At 54.1% G+C, this 15,594-nt stretch overlaps 5 protein-coding genes across 7 annotated transcripts; 3 read left to right on the forward strand and 2 right to left on the reverse strand.

Moving 5' to 3' along the window:
• Positions 1 to 88: 88 nt before the first annotated feature.
• On the reverse strand, positions 89 to 2,761 carry SPBC20F10.07_1 (uncharacterized protein). 2 transcript variants are annotated; one of them, XM_062774751.1, is given in 7 exon segments: positions 89 to 796; positions 854 to 875; positions 886 to 1,145; positions 1,183 to 1,501; positions 1,556 to 1,651; positions 1,693 to 1,796; positions 1,848 to 2,761. In XM_062774751.1, the coding sequence occupies 7 exon segments, from the start codon at positions 2,590 to 2,592 to the stop codon at positions 159 to 161; spliced, it is 2,184 nt and encodes a 727-aa protein (XP_062630735.1). In that variant the 5' UTR covers positions 2,593 to 2,761; the 3' UTR covers positions 89 to 158.
• Positions 2,762 to 3,614: 853 nt separating this feature from the next.
• On the reverse strand, positions 3,615 to 5,770 carry ipgm-1_1 (2,3-bisphosphoglycerate-independent phosphoglycerate mutase). Of its 2 annotated transcripts, XM_062774753.1 has the most exons (11): positions 5,663 to 5,770; positions 5,573 to 5,588; positions 5,352 to 5,519; positions 5,253 to 5,311; positions 4,722 to 5,207; positions 4,565 to 4,674; positions 4,401 to 4,527; positions 4,135 to 4,349; positions 3,910 to 4,093; positions 3,745 to 3,861; positions 3,615 to 3,695 (listed from the first exon to the last, which is right to left on the reverse strand). In XM_062774753.1, exons 1-11 carry the CDS (start codon positions 5,724 to 5,726, stop codon positions 3,667 to 3,669), a joined length of 1,575 nt encoding a protein of 524 aa, XP_062630737.1. In that variant the 5' UTR covers positions 5,727 to 5,770; the 3' UTR covers positions 3,615 to 3,666. The 2 variants fall into 2 exon arrangements, with proteins under 2 accessions (XP_062630737.1, XP_062630738.1); XM_062774754.1 differs by having other exon boundaries at positions 3,745 to 4,093; positions 4,722 to 5,311.
• Positions 5,771 to 6,399: 629 nt separating this feature from the next.
• Positions 6,400 to 8,040, forward strand: CHS7 (Chitin synthase export chaperone). Its single transcript, XM_062774755.1, has 5 exons — positions 6,400 to 6,804; positions 6,861 to 7,156; positions 7,217 to 7,583; positions 7,633 to 7,709; positions 7,759 to 8,040. The coding sequence occupies exons 1-5, from the start codon at positions 6,645 to 6,647 to the stop codon at positions 7,918 to 7,920; spliced, it is 1,062 nt and encodes a 353-aa protein (XP_062630739.1). The 5' UTR covers positions 6,400 to 6,644; the 3' UTR covers positions 7,921 to 8,040.
• Positions 8,041 to 8,397: 357 nt separating this feature from the next.
• On the forward strand, positions 8,398 to 10,037 carry ltnD_1 (L-threonate dehydrogenase). Its single transcript, XM_062774756.1, has 6 exons — positions 8,398 to 8,483; positions 8,524 to 8,710; positions 8,762 to 8,862; positions 8,910 to 9,133; positions 9,176 to 9,255; positions 9,311 to 10,037. The coding sequence occupies exons 1-6, from the start codon at positions 8,421 to 8,423 to the stop codon at positions 9,976 to 9,978; spliced, it is 1,323 nt and encodes a 440-aa protein (XP_062630740.1). The 5' UTR covers positions 8,398 to 8,420; the 3' UTR covers positions 9,979 to 10,037.
• Positions 10,038 to 10,594: 557 nt separating this feature from the next.
• AFUA_6G02800 (putative protein) lies at positions 10,595 to 11,613 on the forward strand. The gene is made up of 4 exons (XM_062774757.1): positions 10,595 to 10,741; positions 10,816 to 10,851; positions 10,903 to 11,166; positions 11,215 to 11,613. The coding sequence occupies exons 1-4, from the start codon at positions 10,664 to 10,666 to the stop codon at positions 11,518 to 11,520; spliced, it is 684 nt and encodes a 227-aa protein (XP_062630741.1). The 5' UTR covers positions 10,595 to 10,663; the 3' UTR covers positions 11,521 to 11,613.
• The last annotated feature ends 3,981 nt before the right edge of the window (positions 11,614 to 15,594 follow it).

A 15,594-nucleotide genomic window follows, 5' to 3' on the forward strand; every position in this document is an offset into this window, starting at 1 on the left:
CTCAGAACGCGTCGACGGGAGCATTTTGCACCCTGGTCATGTTGTTCTCTAATGTTTTGGACGCGACGTGATTACATTACGTCATGCTACAGACCTCAAATGATATACACATGACCGGCATGACCACTACAACCTCCCATGGCATGAGCGGGCGACAACTAGTCGAGCTCCTCTAAGCTAGACTGTCCAAGTGTGGACGAGCTTTGCTCAAGGGAAGAGCGCAACTTGGCAGAACGAGCCTCAACTTCGTCGAGCAGTCGCAAGAGCTCGGCAATCTCGTCCTTTGGCGTCGTTGCCGCACGCTTCGCGAGGATAAGACGTACAGCTTCCGCGATATCCTCCTCGTTGGGCCCCAGGCGCTGGAGTCGTTTGACCTTGTGCTGCGAGACAGGACGCGCCAGGTAGGTGTAGATGTTCGACAACATGAGGCCCACAATTATGATGACCATGAACGTTCCTTTGCTGATAGGCCAGTCGCCAATCAAGTCGCCGACTGCATCAGCTGCAGTGCTAACGCCGCTTGCGATGGACTTGAATCCGGAAAGAACCGAGTCGAGAGAGCCCTGAAGGACCCAGTAGTCGCGATCTTGCCTCGCTCGGCGCGCTTCGGCAGCGTACTGTTGAGCTTCCGTTGTCCCAGTGGGAGAAGAGACGACTTCTACTTCCGCCTCCTCGATGTGATCCGCACCAGCCACAGCGAACTCGGTGGGGTGTTCCTTCATATGCGCCCGCATTTGAGTAGCAAGGTCGTCATGGAATTGCTTCTGGCCCTCAATTGCGCCTCGCTCGATAATGCCTGCGACGTGTTAGTTGCTAAAGCCTGGCGCCAGGAGAAGACATGCCTTTCAACCACGATTTGCCAGTCCATTCCACCTCTGTTGTCACAAGGACGCGTGTCGATGCTGGTCCAGCCCAGGTGAAACATGTGCGGGTCTTGACGCTGAACACACTGCCATTGGGAACGTCGGGCGTTTTGGTTGTCGTGATCATGGCAATGTAGTCGTCGAAGTCGCAGTGCTCATGGTAATCGACAATCTGGCATTTGGTCTGCTTGGGACCGACTGAGCCGTTCAATGGTTTGATGTATGACATCGACCTTGTGAGCCTTTGTTCCTCGTCGGGCCGCCAGTCGGACGACTCGATATCTACAATTAGTACGAGGACAGGAGGGTGCGCTCTCACCTTTGAGTTTCTGGTTTTCATACAGGAAGGTCCTGAACCATCCACTGTTGAAAATCAGGTTGTACACCTTCTCGGGAGAGCTTGGGAAGACAGCATCGAGAGCAACCTCAGCATAGTGCGTCCCTGCCTTGCCGCAAGCACACTCTGTCGACCGATGAGTAGCGATAGCCTGGGGGGCTTCACAGTCCGTGATCGACGGCGGTCGCGAGGCACCATTTGCGACTGACGGTGCCATCACATCGTCGGGATGAGCAATGCGCCAGATGTTCATGAGCACATCGAAGGTCGAATCGCGTGAGATCAGCGAGGCAAACGTGTACTGGGAGGCATTAGCAGCTGGAGCGTATGGCCTCGACAGACGATGGGTACTGACCTTCTCCTTGCTGGTGACCACCCCGATCGCATTAGGAATGACCAACGCCGTCATCTTCTTCTCAATTGTCTTAACATCGGCAAAGGGGACGACAACCTGAGGCTCGTCAGTACAGCTTCCGAGAGACGGACGCTTACATCTGTCACCCAGCCGAAGAGGTTGGAATGAAAGCAGATATGGTTCTCGGAGACGTAGAGCCGACCATGGACGAGGATATCCTTTGCAAGAGCGCATCCATAGTCTAGAGGAATACGTGTCAGTTGACATGCCGCCAGAGCAGTGATGTCCATACCTTCAATCAAATAGTCGCCTTCGTCGACTGTGGGGAACAATGCGTGGAACTCGGCATTGCGTCGGTTGCTTGCGACTGCAAAGCCTGTGACAGGGAGGTGGTCAAGCCCCTCATTGTCGCTCTCGTGTTCACTGTCATCTTCTGACCCGTACCCTTCGTCACTGTCGTCGCCATGGGCGGCTCGGATCAGGTAGGGGGAGCGGCCAGTGGACACGGCTCGCTTGCCAATGACGTCTTCCGCCTGTCCGGCGCTCAGACCACCATTGGCACCCTTAGCCAAAGCGGTGGAAATGGTACGACCTTGAGAAACGGCGGAAGATGTCGAGGCACGGCGCGACCGACGAGATCGACGCTTCTTCTCCTCGCCATTGGCAGGCGAGTTCAACTTGTCCGTCACCCTCTGCACCAGAGACTCGCGCCGCGAGTGTCGGCCATCGTAGCGGACCTCGGAAGCTGCAGTCGGTGAGGTGAGGGAGATTTCTGTGTCTGGATGTCCGCTCATTGTTGTACGAACGTTGATTTCGTTTGGGGATTCTGGATCGTTGCTCCAGTCCTCGGTAACAAGGAGGCGCGGAGTTGTAGACGACTTTGCCGGGAACAGGGGCCCACCGCTTTCTTTCAATGGCGAGCTTGGGGCTGCGGACTGGGAGGGGGCGGCTGCGACTGAGAGAGCGTGTTCTGCCAGAGAGGGCGAGTTTGGTAGTGGTGATGCGGCGGATGGCTTTTTGGAGCGAAGGATGGGCATCAAGAGAGGGACAGTGGAGTAATAAAGGAAGGGGGGGAGTGAGAGGAAGGGCGAGTGCGGCGTCAAAGCGTCGTGGTCGCTTGTCGTCGATGCGTCAAGGTGTCGATGATGATGATGATGATGCTGATTCCAGCAGAGTCAAGGTGATGACGATGATGTTGGCTGGCTGGATGCCAAAGGCCAAGCAAGGTTGAGTGAGGGTGGCGGTGATACATACTGCGACAGGCGCCATGGCCCCTGGGCCCTGGATCATGTCACAATCACTACTCCCTCGACGCTCCCAAGTCCCTCGCAAGCCATCCCTCCCGCTGCGGCAACCATGCATGCTTCGGGCCCGCGAGCCCGCAAGCCCGACTGCCGCCTGCCCGCTGTCGACCCGATTGCCCAACGACATGCGGTATGCAGCATGCAGCCCATGTAGCCCACACCCCAAGCGGCCACGGGCGGGCCACGGGCCACATGCACCGCTACCGTGACTGCGTCATGCAGGGCAGCCATTCGAACTTTACGTAATATTTATCCACGTGGCAGCATTCTTCCTTTCGCCCTTTCTCGCCTTCTCGCACCGGTCGCACCACGGGTCTGTGTTCTTGCCAGCTTTTTCAACCCAGATCAAGCCTGCGCTGGGCGAGAGGGATCTGTTCACACTGCCAGCACAACGCGCTCACCCATGGCGCCGAAATAAGTAGTGTAGTGTAGTGTGCTCCGGTGCTCCTAGGCACCCCATGTCCCAGTCGGATGGCAGTCCATCAAGCGTGTCCATCCTAGCCAGTTACAACAAGATATCTGGGGCATTGTGACTCACGCCTTCACTGGAGACGGTCAAACCATTCCTATTGCGCGAGCCAAAGTAGCACCCAAGTCACTCTGAGAGCGTCCATGCCTGTGTGGCCCCACGAATGTCAACTCTGCTGCACTTGATGTCAACAAAGGTTCGTGGGAGAGCTCTGGTTTAGAAATTAGTAGAGAAACAGAAATGGATGAGGGATGGCAGCTCTTTTATCGTGGGCGCGGGGGCGAGGTCACGTGATGACACATTCATCGGTGTACTATTGTAGGTGATTCTATGAACGTCTACTTGGCGAGAGACTTGCCAGTCATTTCTGAGAGAGTTAGTCACTTGGCGAGCTTGCGAGCACAACTAAAACTCACCCTCAGGCTGAGAAACGCCCAGGATAGACAGGATGGTAGGGACAACGTCCGCAAGAGCGCCGGGCTCATTGGAGGCGAAGAGTCCCTTGGGGCCGGTGACGATGAAGGGAACATGGTCTGCAATTGTGTAAGCTGCTTGCAAGTCCCCGCAGTAGAAGCACATACTGGTAGTGTGGGCAGTGTGGGGGTTGCCAGTCTCAAGGTCAAGCATCTGCTCCGCGTTTCCGTGGTCGGCGGTGATGGCCAGGATGTAGCCTGCCTCCTCACAGGCGTCGTAGATGGTCTTGACAGCAGCGTCGGTAGCAGTGATGGCCTTGACAGCAGCCTCGTAGTCGCCAGTGTGGCCGACCTGGACACCGGTCAGCTCTGCTTGCGTATGTCAATACTAACCATGTCGGGGGGGGCAAAGTTGCACATGACAAAGTCGAACTTGTCCGACTTGACGACCTCGGCAACCTTGTCGGCAACAGCCTGGACGCTCATCTCAGGCTTCTTGTCGTAGGTGGCAACCTTGGGGGAAGGAATCATGACACGCTCCTCGCCCTGGTACTGCTTCTCAACACCACCGTTGAAGAAGAAGGTGACGTGGGCATACTTCTCGGTCTCTGCGCAGTCAAGTCAGCACACAAATGAGAGGCATAGCACGACGCGCATACCAGCAATGTGGGACTGGGTAAGGCCCTCCTTGGCGAGCCACTCAGCGAGGACGTTGTCCATGGAGACAGGAGGGAAGGCGACGGGGAGGGTCCACTCGGGGTTGTAACGCGACATGGTGGTGATGTTCTGGTGTCTCAGAATCCAGCCCGCGAAGCGGACTCACAAGGCCCTTGGGGATCTGCAGGTCGATGGGCTTGTCTTCGAAGGCAAGCAAGGTAACGAGCTCACGCATGCGGTCAGAGCGGTAGTTGAAGGTGAAGACGGTGTCGTTCACTTCTCGGGATCAGCGAACGCGCATGGACGGCTCGACTGAAACCCACCGTGGATGCGAGTCGAGTCGTCGCCAAAGATGAGGGGCTTGACAAACTCATCAGTGACACCGTTCTCGTAGGACTGCTCGATAGCCTTGACGGGGTCATCGGCCTTCTCCCCCACGCCATCAACAAGGGCGTCAACCGCCACCTTAACACGCTCCCAGCGCTTGTCGCGGTCCATGGCGTAGTAGCGACCAACGAAGGTGACCAGCTCGCCGATGCTAATCTCCTTGATGTAGTCCAGGAGCTGCTGAACGTAGCCAGTAGCAGACTTGGGGGCAGTGTCACGGCCATCACCGAACGCGTGAATGTACACGTGGGGGACGCCAGCCTCCTTGGCAGCGCGAAGGAGCGCGAAGAGGTGGTTAATGTGCGAGTGAACACCACCGTCGGAGAGGAGTCCCATGAGGTGGAGGCGGCCATTCGTGTCCTTGGCGTGCTTGAGAGAGGCAGCAATGGAAGGCTGAAGCTTGAACTCGTCGTTCTTGATAGCTGAGCAAGGTAAGCATTCTGGGAGCAGCACGTTCATCGACGCACACTGGTCAATCCTGACAATGTCCTGCCAAACGATACGGCCGGCACCAATGTTCAAATGACTAAAACCCTCAGCATTGGCACACTCCGGAGCGCACTTACCCGACCTCCGAGTTGCCCATGAGGCCATCCTTGAGGCCCACAGCAAGACCGTGCGCCTGGAGCTCGACAAAGTTGTGCTTGTCACGGATGGCGTCCATGTTCGTGGTGTCACCGTGGAAGATGGCGTTACCCTTCTCATTGTCCGAGATTCCCCAGCCGTCGTGAACACTGGTTCTGTCAGTGGTTGTACGGGTAAACGTGCGCTTGACAGTAATACAGACATCAAGCAGACCTTGTCTGAGGCCGAAGTCAGCATTGACCCGCTCACTGCCGAAGACGACGCAGGCAATTGCACTGCCGTCTCCACTAACTCTTAGGGTTGGTCTTCTGCTTCTTGGAGTCATGGGGAGGGGAGTCTGGCGAACGGGTAGCCATTTTTGCGAGATTGTTTTTGTGGGAGAGTGTACAATGGGGAAGTAAGGTCGAGGATACGATTGGAAGCGGGCCACCGAGACTCTTATCACCCACCCACTCCACCGCCGTTGGGGACAGGGGCAGCCGGGTCCGCCTCCACCTTTGCTTCGATGCGCGCGTCTGCACCCGCAGAAACAAAGCCAATGACGGAAGCCAACACCCACAGTGAGAGGGGGTTAACTTGGGGGGGGGTCATTTAAGGATAATCCTTTTCACCCCCGGAATCAAATGCCAGACAACTGACCACTACAGGCTTCAGGGTTTCCAGAGTCATTACAAGGGGAGCGGAGGTAAAAATGGGCCACCGTTTGAGCACAACACCGCAATTCGCCTGGCTGGCATGGCTCGCCGCCTGGCTGGCTCGCTGGCTCGCTGGCTGGCTGGCTGGTTGACCGCAGTGTGCTTTTTGGTGGTGCAGGTGCCTGAAAGGGAAGGGACCAAAGGGAAACGGGGGATGCGAGCCACCCACCCACCGCGCCGCCGCCGCTGTCGCGCCCCCCCCCCCCCGCTGTGCATCCACCCAAACCGTGGGCCCGTGCCCCTGTGTGTGTGGGTGGTGGTGTCCTCGTCTAGGGCCCTCGCGCCTCAAACCCAAGCTCCGTCACGTTCACGTCCCTCCTCGCAAGGTCGCAATTCCTCATCGTCGACCACTGCATCCAAGTCTTTCAACCTCTACAAACCCAACAATCCCACACCCTCCTCCTCCGCCTCCTCCCCCCCTACAGCTTAATAACGTCGCTCGTCGCCTTCAGCTCACTCTCCTTACACCGCCCCACCGCCATCGGCCCAACCCACGGTTTCAACTCGCACTCTCATCGTCCACAGTCTCAACCTTGGGCGTCAGCCTCCGACTAATCCCACACTGCAACCTCTCTCAACATGTCGTTGAACGCTGCTCCTTTCAAGTTTGGGTCGTTTGACTGGGTCTGCGAGCGTGCTTCGCTCGTCGTCTGCCCAATGCTGGGCAGCTCGACTGGCATCGAGCCCACGTGCTATGCCCGCAACGTCCAGCTAGGAAGTCAGATCATCTTCCAACCCGGTACGTGTTTGATGATCCACGTATCGACAAGCAGACATGACTGACTGGGCCCTAAGCAACATGCTTTGTTCACATTGCGGCTCTTGCCATGACCATCATCATGCTGTTTCACGTCCGATCAAAGTACACGGCCATCGGTCGCAAGGAGATCGTCCTCTTCTTCTACATCTACATGTTCGTCGAACTGCTCGCCATCTTCCTCGACTCTTCGGTGATCCCCACCTCGCACGCCGTCTACCCCTGGTTTGCAGCTGTATACGCAGGTGCTATTGGTGCCTTGTACTGGTGTATCCTGGTCAATGGGTTTGTTGGATTCCAGCTTTACGAGGATGGCACGCCCATGAGCCTCTGGGTGAGTAACCTTGCATGGCTGGCAACTGGGTACTTTTCTTGAATGCTAACGCGACGACAGTCTCTTCGCTTGTCGTCATTGGTTATCTGGGCCATCTGCTTCATCGTTGCCATTGGCACGTTCAAGAGCACGGGTGGGCTGAGCAACAAGAACGCCATCGGCCTGTTCATCACCTACCTCGTCTTCCCTCTCATTGTCGCCGTCATATACATCGTCTCCCAGCTTATCCTCGTGATTCGCACGCTGGACGACCGTTGGGTCATTGGAGACATCCTTTTCGGTGTTGGCTTCTACGCCGTCGGCTGCATCCTTCTCTTCGCCTTCAGCATCAAGATCTGTGACGCTGTCTCGCACTACATCGATGGCGTCTTCTTCTTCACGCTGTGCATGCTCTTCACAGTCATGATGGTCTACAAGTACTGGGACTGTGCGTATCTTTCTCCAGTGATTTCGCTTTTGCTGACACTTGCTCTTAGCTATCACCAAGGAGGACCTTGAGTTCTCCGTCGGTTCCAAGAACGCTGTTTGGGAGGTCAAGGACCCTCTTCTTGCTGTGAGTGGACACGAACCTGGGTCAGAGTTTCCTGTCTGACGGCATTCAGCCTAACCCCGAGTACATGGAGGACGACACCCAGTCGGCCTTCCGTGGTGCTGGTGGTTCTCTCGTTGGTGGCTACGGTGGCAATGCCATGTACGGCAACTACCAGGGCTACTCGAAGTCATCGTCGTATGACCACGGACCAGAGTACAACTCTCACTACTAGGTCATTCCTCTGTAACGACACCCCGCTATACCCCCACGACAAGGCCACCTACGTGCCGCTAGACGGCCTTACTCACCCATGTATCTTAGAAAGAGTGATGGACAATGCACGCGATGACACACTGCCGTTATGAGTTGCCAACACCAAGTCCTTGTAGGAGGACTAGTGGATGGGATGATCCGGGCCATGTCGGCTGTATACCGGAGACTCATGGGCCCACGTTGCGCATCTCCGACACTTGCTGCATGGGTTCGGAGTGATTGCGGTGCGGCGGAGAGATGGGCTGGATGACTGTGCCTTGAATAAGTGGTCGGGAAGAAGGGCGAAAGGGTCATATCCGTCTGAGCCGGGGCCAAGAACAAGTATCGGCCCGATGATTTCCTGTGGCACTCACCCACTAAACCCGTCACGGACTTGAGAGTCTTTGATAAGTACACTCCTGTGAGCCAAACTGCCGACATTCAATCTTTGAGTGCCCTCTCATCTTTCTCAAGCGCACTATGGCTCCCCCGGTTACAGTTGGATGGTGTGGTCTCGGTGCCATGGGGTCAGGAATGGTCTCAGTGAGTGGTTCGAATGGACCTGCAAGTGCTGACCGGTCAGAGCCTCCTGGCGCAGAAGTTTACGGTCAAAGCCTATGACATTTACCAACCGTCGGTGGATGCGGTTGTTCAGAAAGGAGCTATTCCCTGTAGCGACCCCAGAGAAGCCGCTACGGATGTCGACGTCTTGGGCCTCATGGTGGTCAACGCCGCCCAAGTAGAAGACATTGCGAATAAGGTTTCAGACGGTACGGATTAGAAGTACTGGGAGCTAGACATAACTAACACCCCACCGTCAGTCCTCAAGCCGAACACCTCGGTCATCTGCTTCTCAACGGTCCCTCCAACCTTCCTCTCGACTCTGCAAACCCAGCTCGACAAAGCTGGGAGAGGCATCCAGGTATGCTTCAACACCGCGCTGGACAAGTATGGGGCTAATCAAGACAGCTGGTTGACGCCCCTGTTTCCGGAGGGTTTATTAGAGCCGCCGATGGTGAACTGAGCATCATGGCAGCCGGCGTAGACGAGGCCCTTAAGAAGACCGGCCCCGTTCTCGATGCTTTGACTCGCTCCCCTGGGAAGCTGGCTGTTGTTGGAACACAAGTCGGACAGGCAAGCGATTTCAAGCTCATTAACCAAGTACTTTGCGCGATCCATATCGCTGCTGCTTCGTGAGTTCTGCGAGGAAAGCCAGCATTGCCCTAACGTTCCAGCGAGGCCATGGCGCTGGCAGCCAATCTTGGCGTCAACCCTCGGAAGCTGTACAACGCGCTGAAGGACTCAAGCTTCATGTGTGAGTGTCCCCGTAGCCCAACAACCCGTCAGTTCAGGAGCTAATACTCGTTAAGTTGGGCATCGAGTGCCTTGGCAGCTGAGAGATGATGGCCTGCCGAAGTCAGCAATGACCATCATTTGCAAAGACGTCGGAATCGTCATGGACGAGGCCCGCCTGATCGGTTTCCCCGCCCCTCTGTCATCCACCTCAGAGCAGCTGTTTAGTGCAGCACTTGGTGCCGGTCTATCCAAAGATGACGATGCCAACTTGGTCAAGCTGTGGCAGAAGTTTGGGGGCAAGTCGGTTGTCGAATCTGGAACGATCGATGAGGAGGAAGCCATTGCTCGAGCCGCAGTTGGTGGCGAAGAGCACATTGCAACAGTCTCAAAGTTGCTTTACGCCGTCCACACTGTCGCTGCGGCTGAGGCTTTGGCCTTTGCTCGACAGAAAAACATGAACCTTGAAGCTGTGTTCGACGTGGTGTCCACTTCGGCCGCCTCGTCGCAGCCCTTGGTTGCCTTCAAGAACGAACTGTCATGGCCGAACGACTACTCGCCTAAGGCGGGCCAATTGTCTGTCCAAGCACTCCTCTCTCAGCTTGACCAAGTTCTTGTGGAGGCAAAGCGAACCTCGACACCCCTCTTCCTCACACAAGCAGCTTATCAGCAGCTGATTGTGGCGTCTAGAAAGGGATGGGGGGGCGAGGGAGCAAGCGTGGTTGGGAGGCTTTGGAGTCAGTAGGGAAGTATTAGACGCCTGTAGATTGTTCACAAGACCGCGATGTAGTAAGTGTCAACTCCAATGGGCCTTGCAGGAAAGGGGTGGTGCGGTTCCATGGCATGTAGACAGACATCCCCAGTCCTAGACCGCATGGTGGCCGAAACTCGCGACGAAAAGGCCTCAAAGTCACGTGAGACGTTTGATATTGATGCAGAGCTCGTTCCATCATCCACCAGGTTTTATAAAGCACAGAGAAATGGCCCCGGAATGAGCACTGGTTCCTTGAAGGCCTTGGAATGCCGAGCAGATGATAACACTGCTCAGATAGCCGGCTAGAATGGTGAGTGGAAGAGATTATCACGCGATCAAAAGGCCGCACCGACAACAAGTGCCTCAGGTACAGAGACCATATTTGATGCCGGTGCCTGATCGACGAAACCTCCACCACCAAAGTCCATCCAATCATGTCACCTCCACCGACATTCCCCAAACGAGCAGTCCAGCGAGTCACCGCGGCGCGCGCGGCAACCCGACGGCGCGTCCAGGCAGGCCGACGCCGCCGTGTGACCATTGTGTACAGTCACTACTGGAATACGCAGGCAAAGGCAGAGAGAGAGAGAGAGAGAGACAGCCCAAGGCCTTGTATAAATAAAGACCAGCGGCCTCGGCGCCAAGTTCTTCTTCACTCACCATCCAAAGTCTCACCATGTTTGTCCTCAAGGCTGTCCTCGCGTCGTCCGTTCTCGCCTCCTCGGCGGTTGCCCACTTCACCCTCGACTACCCTGTGCGTAACTTCGTCATGGCTTCATCGCCTAGAGGGAGGGAGATAACGAGAGTCGGCTACTAATTGCGCCCCAGCCCACTCGTGGATTCGACGACGACAAGGAGCCCCAGGTGAGCTATCGTCGGCTTTGAGCCTGTGATTCACCCGCTAATAAATCCCAGTTCTGCGGCGGCTTCAACACTGTCAGCAGTGTCCGTAACCCGTTCCCCTTGAACGGTGCTCCCGTGTGGATCGACTCGCACCACACTCTGGCCTCTGTTGCCACCTTTGTCTCGAACAAGACCTCCCCGTCCAACTTCTCAGACTTCACCAACGTCACCAACTACTTCCAGGTCAAGAATGGCGAGTACTGCTGGGGCATCGACTTTGAGGGCCTTGGCTTCACCAACGGCTCCGAGGTGACCGTGCAGATCCAGTACAACGGTGTAAGTTGGCTCGAGTCTGGCTTGCGAATCCATGTTGACGTTCCCCAGGGTGATGGCAACCTCTTCCAGTGCACCGACCTCGTCCTCCTTTCCGACTACACCATCCCTACCAACCGCACCTGCGCCACTGACGCCTCCGTCACTGCTGTGAACATCTCCGCCACGGTCCCTGTTCCGTCTGCCGCGCCGGCCTCGACCTCGGCCCCGGGCGCCTCGGGCTCCCACTCCGGTTCGGCCGGCGCTTCGGCTGCTCCTACCAGCAGCTCCAAGCCTTCCGGCGAGCTCATCGCCAAGCCCATCAACCTTGCGGCGGCTGCCGTTGGCGTCCTTGCGCTCGGCTGGGTTGCCCTTTAAGTAGCTCTGGTTACAGCGTGCTACCACCCTGCTACCCCTCAAAAATGACCATATGCTACAACCATATGCTACATCATTTGATCGCCATAGACAGTCCTCGTCAGGTGTGAGGTGTGACAAATAGGCACCAAGTCTCTTCACGGGCCTCGCCTCAGAAGCCTCAGAAGCGTGCCAGAAGCCGAGGAATGCTTGATCATCGGTTCTGGAACGAGTTTTTATTGGGCTCGTGCCGTTGCTGACAGCCTGACAGTGAAGTCAGTCTGTGCACTTGCTCACAGTTGCACAACGTTGTATCACCTGTTCCATGTGCATGGGCGCACAAGCCTCTATGGCTGGCCGACATCATACCTGTTCGGACTGTTCTACAGTGACCAGATGAGGGGAAGTGGGGCGGAAAGACTAATGGTGGGTGGAGTGATTGGCATCGGGGGTGGTGGGTTCGAAAGGTATGACAGATCATGAGACAGCCACCCCATGTTGCTGGGAGGCAGCTTTGTTGTATTCCAACAGAACAGACCGCAACCCAAGGTTGGACTAGGTGAATACAGACAGGCACCTACCGTTCTGATTGTAGCAAGTCGCATCCTGCCCTACGGTCACTGACACATCACCTTGGAACAGGTTTGGGCAGACCTTGCAAACTGTAGATCGTCTGGAGAATGTATAAATGGGGTGGTAAACGGTCTGTGGGCGACTCCAGACGTCCGTCCGAGTGTGAACCTAAACATCGTGTGCGAGGGATGGCTGGTGGGCACTGAGACAGACGTTGAACACGGTCAAATTAATTTCATCTATCCTGAATTCGACAAGTGTGAAACAAAGTCATCACACGCAGGACTCCTTTGCGGCATTTGGCTGTTTTATCCGGTGGTAAACTTCACAGCAGAGAGGCAAGAAGAAACAGACCAGAGCGCGATCAGTGCGAGTTTGCCTGTATCTTCATACACCACCGGTAATTAGATCCTTACATATCGTGGGCGTTGAGCGCTGGTGGTGTTGCTGCTTATTGATCTGTCAAAACCCACAGGATACTCCTCTATAGATGGTTTCGACACAAATACTTCCACCCGGCTTGGAGTGTGCGAACAGCAGTTGGGAGCAACGTGAAGAGATGTACGCCCCTGCATTTGACGATGTTCAATATGCACCTGCTAAGAGTATCTATCGCCATAGCAGAAGTCGAGGTCACACACTCGGAGGTCAGCGCTAGGGTAACCAGTTCCAGCGTAACAGCTAACAGGTTTTTGTCGTGGAGAGAACGGCATGCCCGCTGCCTTGATGTAACCCGCATTGTCGACGGATAGCTCCAATTTGACGTCAAATAGCGACTCATAATGGTTATAAACATATTGCATGCTTCAGAGCTCACATAGACCCATCATGAACAATACACCCCGGCAGTGTCGAAATGACTTCTGCAAGACTCGCCAACGCTTTTGACACAAATGGATCAAACATGCGTTGTGACAATTCTTCGAAATTCCTACTTTGCAAGGAGAATATCAATTGGAACACTTTACATAAGAAGGGTCTACTGGGGCGTGCATACGACCCCACCGTAGTAGAGCTTACGTGTGACTGAGCTTGAAAGAAGTTGGATCAGAACTCATTGGCCTTCATTAGCAACTGCAGTACATTAGGTTTTCCTAGTAAATTGACAAGCTCAGTAATATTTTTTTTACATAGATGCCCTCAAACGGTGCCGAGATTGAGGCTTGGTCGTTCTGACTTGCCCTCCAAGTAAACTTCACAAGTGCCATAACGTCATTTTGATTTCGAACCCATCTAATGAATTGTTCCTCATGCCATTAGGGTGCAGACGCTGGTGTTGTCAACATACAACAGCAAAACCGGTGCGGAGATGTGCGTCGCGGTATCATTATGTTGGAATATAATGAAGCCGCCTCCTGATAATTACCGGTTACCCTTTTATATTCTTGACACATTATCCTCCAACCTGGTGTATCCCGCCGCGCATATGCCTCTGCACAACTATCTAGCATTGTGTAGGTGTTGCATGACTTTCAAACTGTGAGGGTCATTGAACATACAAGACAGTTATTTGCCCAAGCGGATCCCCAAGGGGTGATCTGAAACATCCTCGTCTGGTTAGACCATCACCGCTGCTTGAGACAGAGTTTGACAAACTTCGAAAGACTTTCTTAGGATTTGACCAACGCGTTTGTGCCCAATACCGTTTCTGCTTCGCGAACTTATGTAGCAAAGTGGATAGAGAAGTGTGTCAAAATCCGTGCGAGAGTGTTGAAATATAATGAAGCCGCAGTTTGACAATCACTGGATAACCTTTTCGTTTATGGTTCTCAACTCAGTTGCCAGCGTGGGTACGACTCCCGGCGGCTAAAATTCCCATCCACCAAAGGGGCGCTCCAAATTAGGGGGGCTTGATGATGTAGCATTAGGTTAGATAATAAGATACTAGTCCCTGCTTCATCATGAGGAGTGTTGGAATACAATGATGAGGCGGCGTCCTGAATATCGGCTCCTTCACCTGACAACTACTAAACGGAGCTTACTATTTGCACCTACACATTCTACCAACATGTCCCTGACCATTACATCTCTACGTTGCCAAAATGGAAATGACCTCGGTCAGAGACACAGCGGTGAGCTTGGTGATTCAACCAGTGCTTTTGATGCTGTCCGAGAGAGCCTGCATGCACAAAACATTGGGCGCGGGTAGCTGGTTTATGGTTCTGGCGTTTGGTGTGAACGTTTGAGCATTGTGCATGACCGTTTGACCATTGTGCATGAGCGGTGAGCATTGTGCAGGCTGTAATGGGCCTCCAGAAGAGACAGGCGAAGGGGGCGAGGGAGGAGGGAAGGGCATTACAAGAAAAAGATAATATCAGGGAAAGCAAGTGCACATAGCAAAATATACTGGTTGAAATGGTAACCTTCCCACTAAGCGCCATCCATACATGCTCTTCTGATCGAAACTGGGCTTCCTGCATCATTGTGGGGAGACGCGGCCGCATATCTATGCGGTACGCGCAATTTCTCCCTAACCCGTACCGAAAGAAACATCACTGAAGAGAAAGGTGTCAAGGAACGATTCAACATGTCCACCTCCTTCCTTTTGGGGCTTTGGTCTTCGACAGGGACCGCAGATCCCCATATAAACTGCAACCAAGTTATATAAACCGGGAATTCCCCTTCGATACGTAGAAGGAAGATGCAACCACTGTGTCCTGGACCTTTCTAAGCACAAAGACTCAATGACCAATTTGATAATTCTTCAATTATTCAACTTTCGAATGCCGATATATAATCGACAATTGCACGCAGAAGGGATCATATACACTGCATCTACATATGCACTATAGATACGCCTCACTACATAGTGTCAACCGGACTGGATCGGAACTGAATGACTTTTATTAGCACGCAAACTATATTAGGTTTTCCTAATGAAATTTCGACAATTCTTGAAACCGCCTCTGCGCCCTCGAAATCGACGGCAATCGATTCAGGATTGACAGTCCTATTTTTGAACCGGAAAGCGCCAATTAGGTGGTTTCCACATTTAACATCAGATTTTGAGCCAATTTCAACGTTTCCACCACCAAATCGTGCAAAATCGAGTGCCAAGTACGTCTACCCCTGCATTTGATACGACAAGAGGCTCTAATCGAGACGTTCTCTAGGAATCTCCTCTTCAACTGATCCTCTGGATCAAATTTAGGATGAAGATATCAATCCTCCAGACGTTATTGAGGAACATTCCGATATGGTCCTCATCGCAAATACAGGCTCTCAAATCCCTCAAGCAACAAGCTCAGCATCCAATCGAGTGGCAGAAGTAGGAGTCTAAAGCTAACCTTACAAAAGATGCTCAGGCACGACGTCTACTGGCAAGAGGTACCTCGGTCAGGTCATCCCCACCAGCACACACTTTCTGCAAATTGGTTTTCACTTGTAGCAACAAACTCTACGGAGGTGGAGCCCACAAGGGTTCAATTTGAACATTTCTGGCTATGGTTTTCTATTTCAACTTAGATTGTGTCCAGTTGGACATCAAGGCTGCTTTCTTCATGTTGGAGTATAGTAAACTGC

The sequence above is a fragment of the Vanrija pseudolonga genome, chromosome 6 (genome assembly GCF_020906515.1).
Source record: "Vanrija pseudolonga chromosome 6, complete sequence".
Taxonomy (NCBI): Eukaryota; Fungi; Basidiomycota; class Tremellomycetes; order Trichosporonales; family Trichosporonaceae; genus Vanrija; species Vanrija pseudolonga.

Excerpts from the sequence above, each read along its gene's own strand:
- SPBC20F10.07_1 (XM_062774752.1), bottom strand. The coding sequence starts at position 2,592 with ATGCCCATCCTTCGCTCCAAAAAGCCATCCGCCGCATCACCACTACCA. Across the intron at positions 1,797-1,847 it reads AGGCGACTATTTGATTGAAG|ACTATGGATGCGCTCTTGCA; the intron begins GTATGGACATCA and ends GTATTCCTCTAG. Across the intron at positions 797-853 it reads GTGGAATGGACTGGCAAATC|GCATTATCGAGCGAGGCGCA; the intron begins GTGGTTGAAAGG and ends AACACGTCGCAG.
- ltnD_1 (XM_062774756.1), top strand. The coding sequence starts at position 8,421 with ATGGCTCCCCCGGTTACAGTTGGATGGTGTGGTCTCGGTGCCATGGGG. Across the intron at positions 8,484-8,523 it reads TGGGGTCAGGAATGGTCTCA|AGCCTCCTGGCGCAGAAGTT; the intron begins GTGAGTGGTTCG and ends CTGACCGGTCAG. Across the intron at positions 9,134-9,175 it reads ATCCATATCGCTGCTGCTTC|CGAGGCCATGGCGCTGGCAG; the intron begins GTGAGTTCTGCG and ends CTAACGTTCCAG.
- AFUA_6G02800 (XM_062774757.1), top strand. The coding sequence starts at position 10,664 with ATGTTTGTCCTCAAGGCTGTCCTCGCGTCGTCCGTTCTCGCCTCCTCG. Across the intron at positions 10,742-10,815 it reads ACTTCACCCTCGACTACCCT|CCCACTCGTGGATTCGACGA; the intron begins GTGCGTAACTTC and ends ATTGCGCCCCAG. Across the intron at positions 11,167-11,214 it reads TGCAGATCCAGTACAACGGT|GGTGATGGCAACCTCTTCCA; the intron begins GTAAGTTGGCTC and ends GACGTTCCCCAG.
- CHS7 (XM_062774755.1), top strand. The coding sequence starts at position 6,645 with ATGTCGTTGAACGCTGCTCCTTTCAAGTTTGGGTCGTTTGACTGGGTC. Across the intron at positions 7,157-7,216 it reads GCACGCCCATGAGCCTCTGG|TCTCTTCGCTTGTCGTCATT; the intron begins GTGAGTAACCTT and ends ACGCGACGACAG. Across the intron at positions 7,584-7,632 it reads GGTCTACAAGTACTGGGACT|CTATCACCAAGGAGGACCTT; the intron begins GTGCGTATCTTT and ends ACTTGCTCTTAG.
- ipgm-1_1 (XM_062774754.1), bottom strand. The coding sequence starts at position 5,726 with ATGGCTACCCGTTCGCCAGACTCCCCTCCCCATGACTCCAAGAAGCAG. Across the intron at positions 4,528-4,564 it reads TGCAGATCCCCAAGGGCCTT|AACATCACCACCATGTCGCG; the intron begins GTGAGTCCGCTT and ends CTGAGACACCAG. Across the intron at positions 4,094-4,134 it reads ACTTTGCCCCCCCCGACATG|GTCGGCCACACTGGCGACTA; the intron begins GTTAGTATTGAC and ends ACCGGTGTCCAG.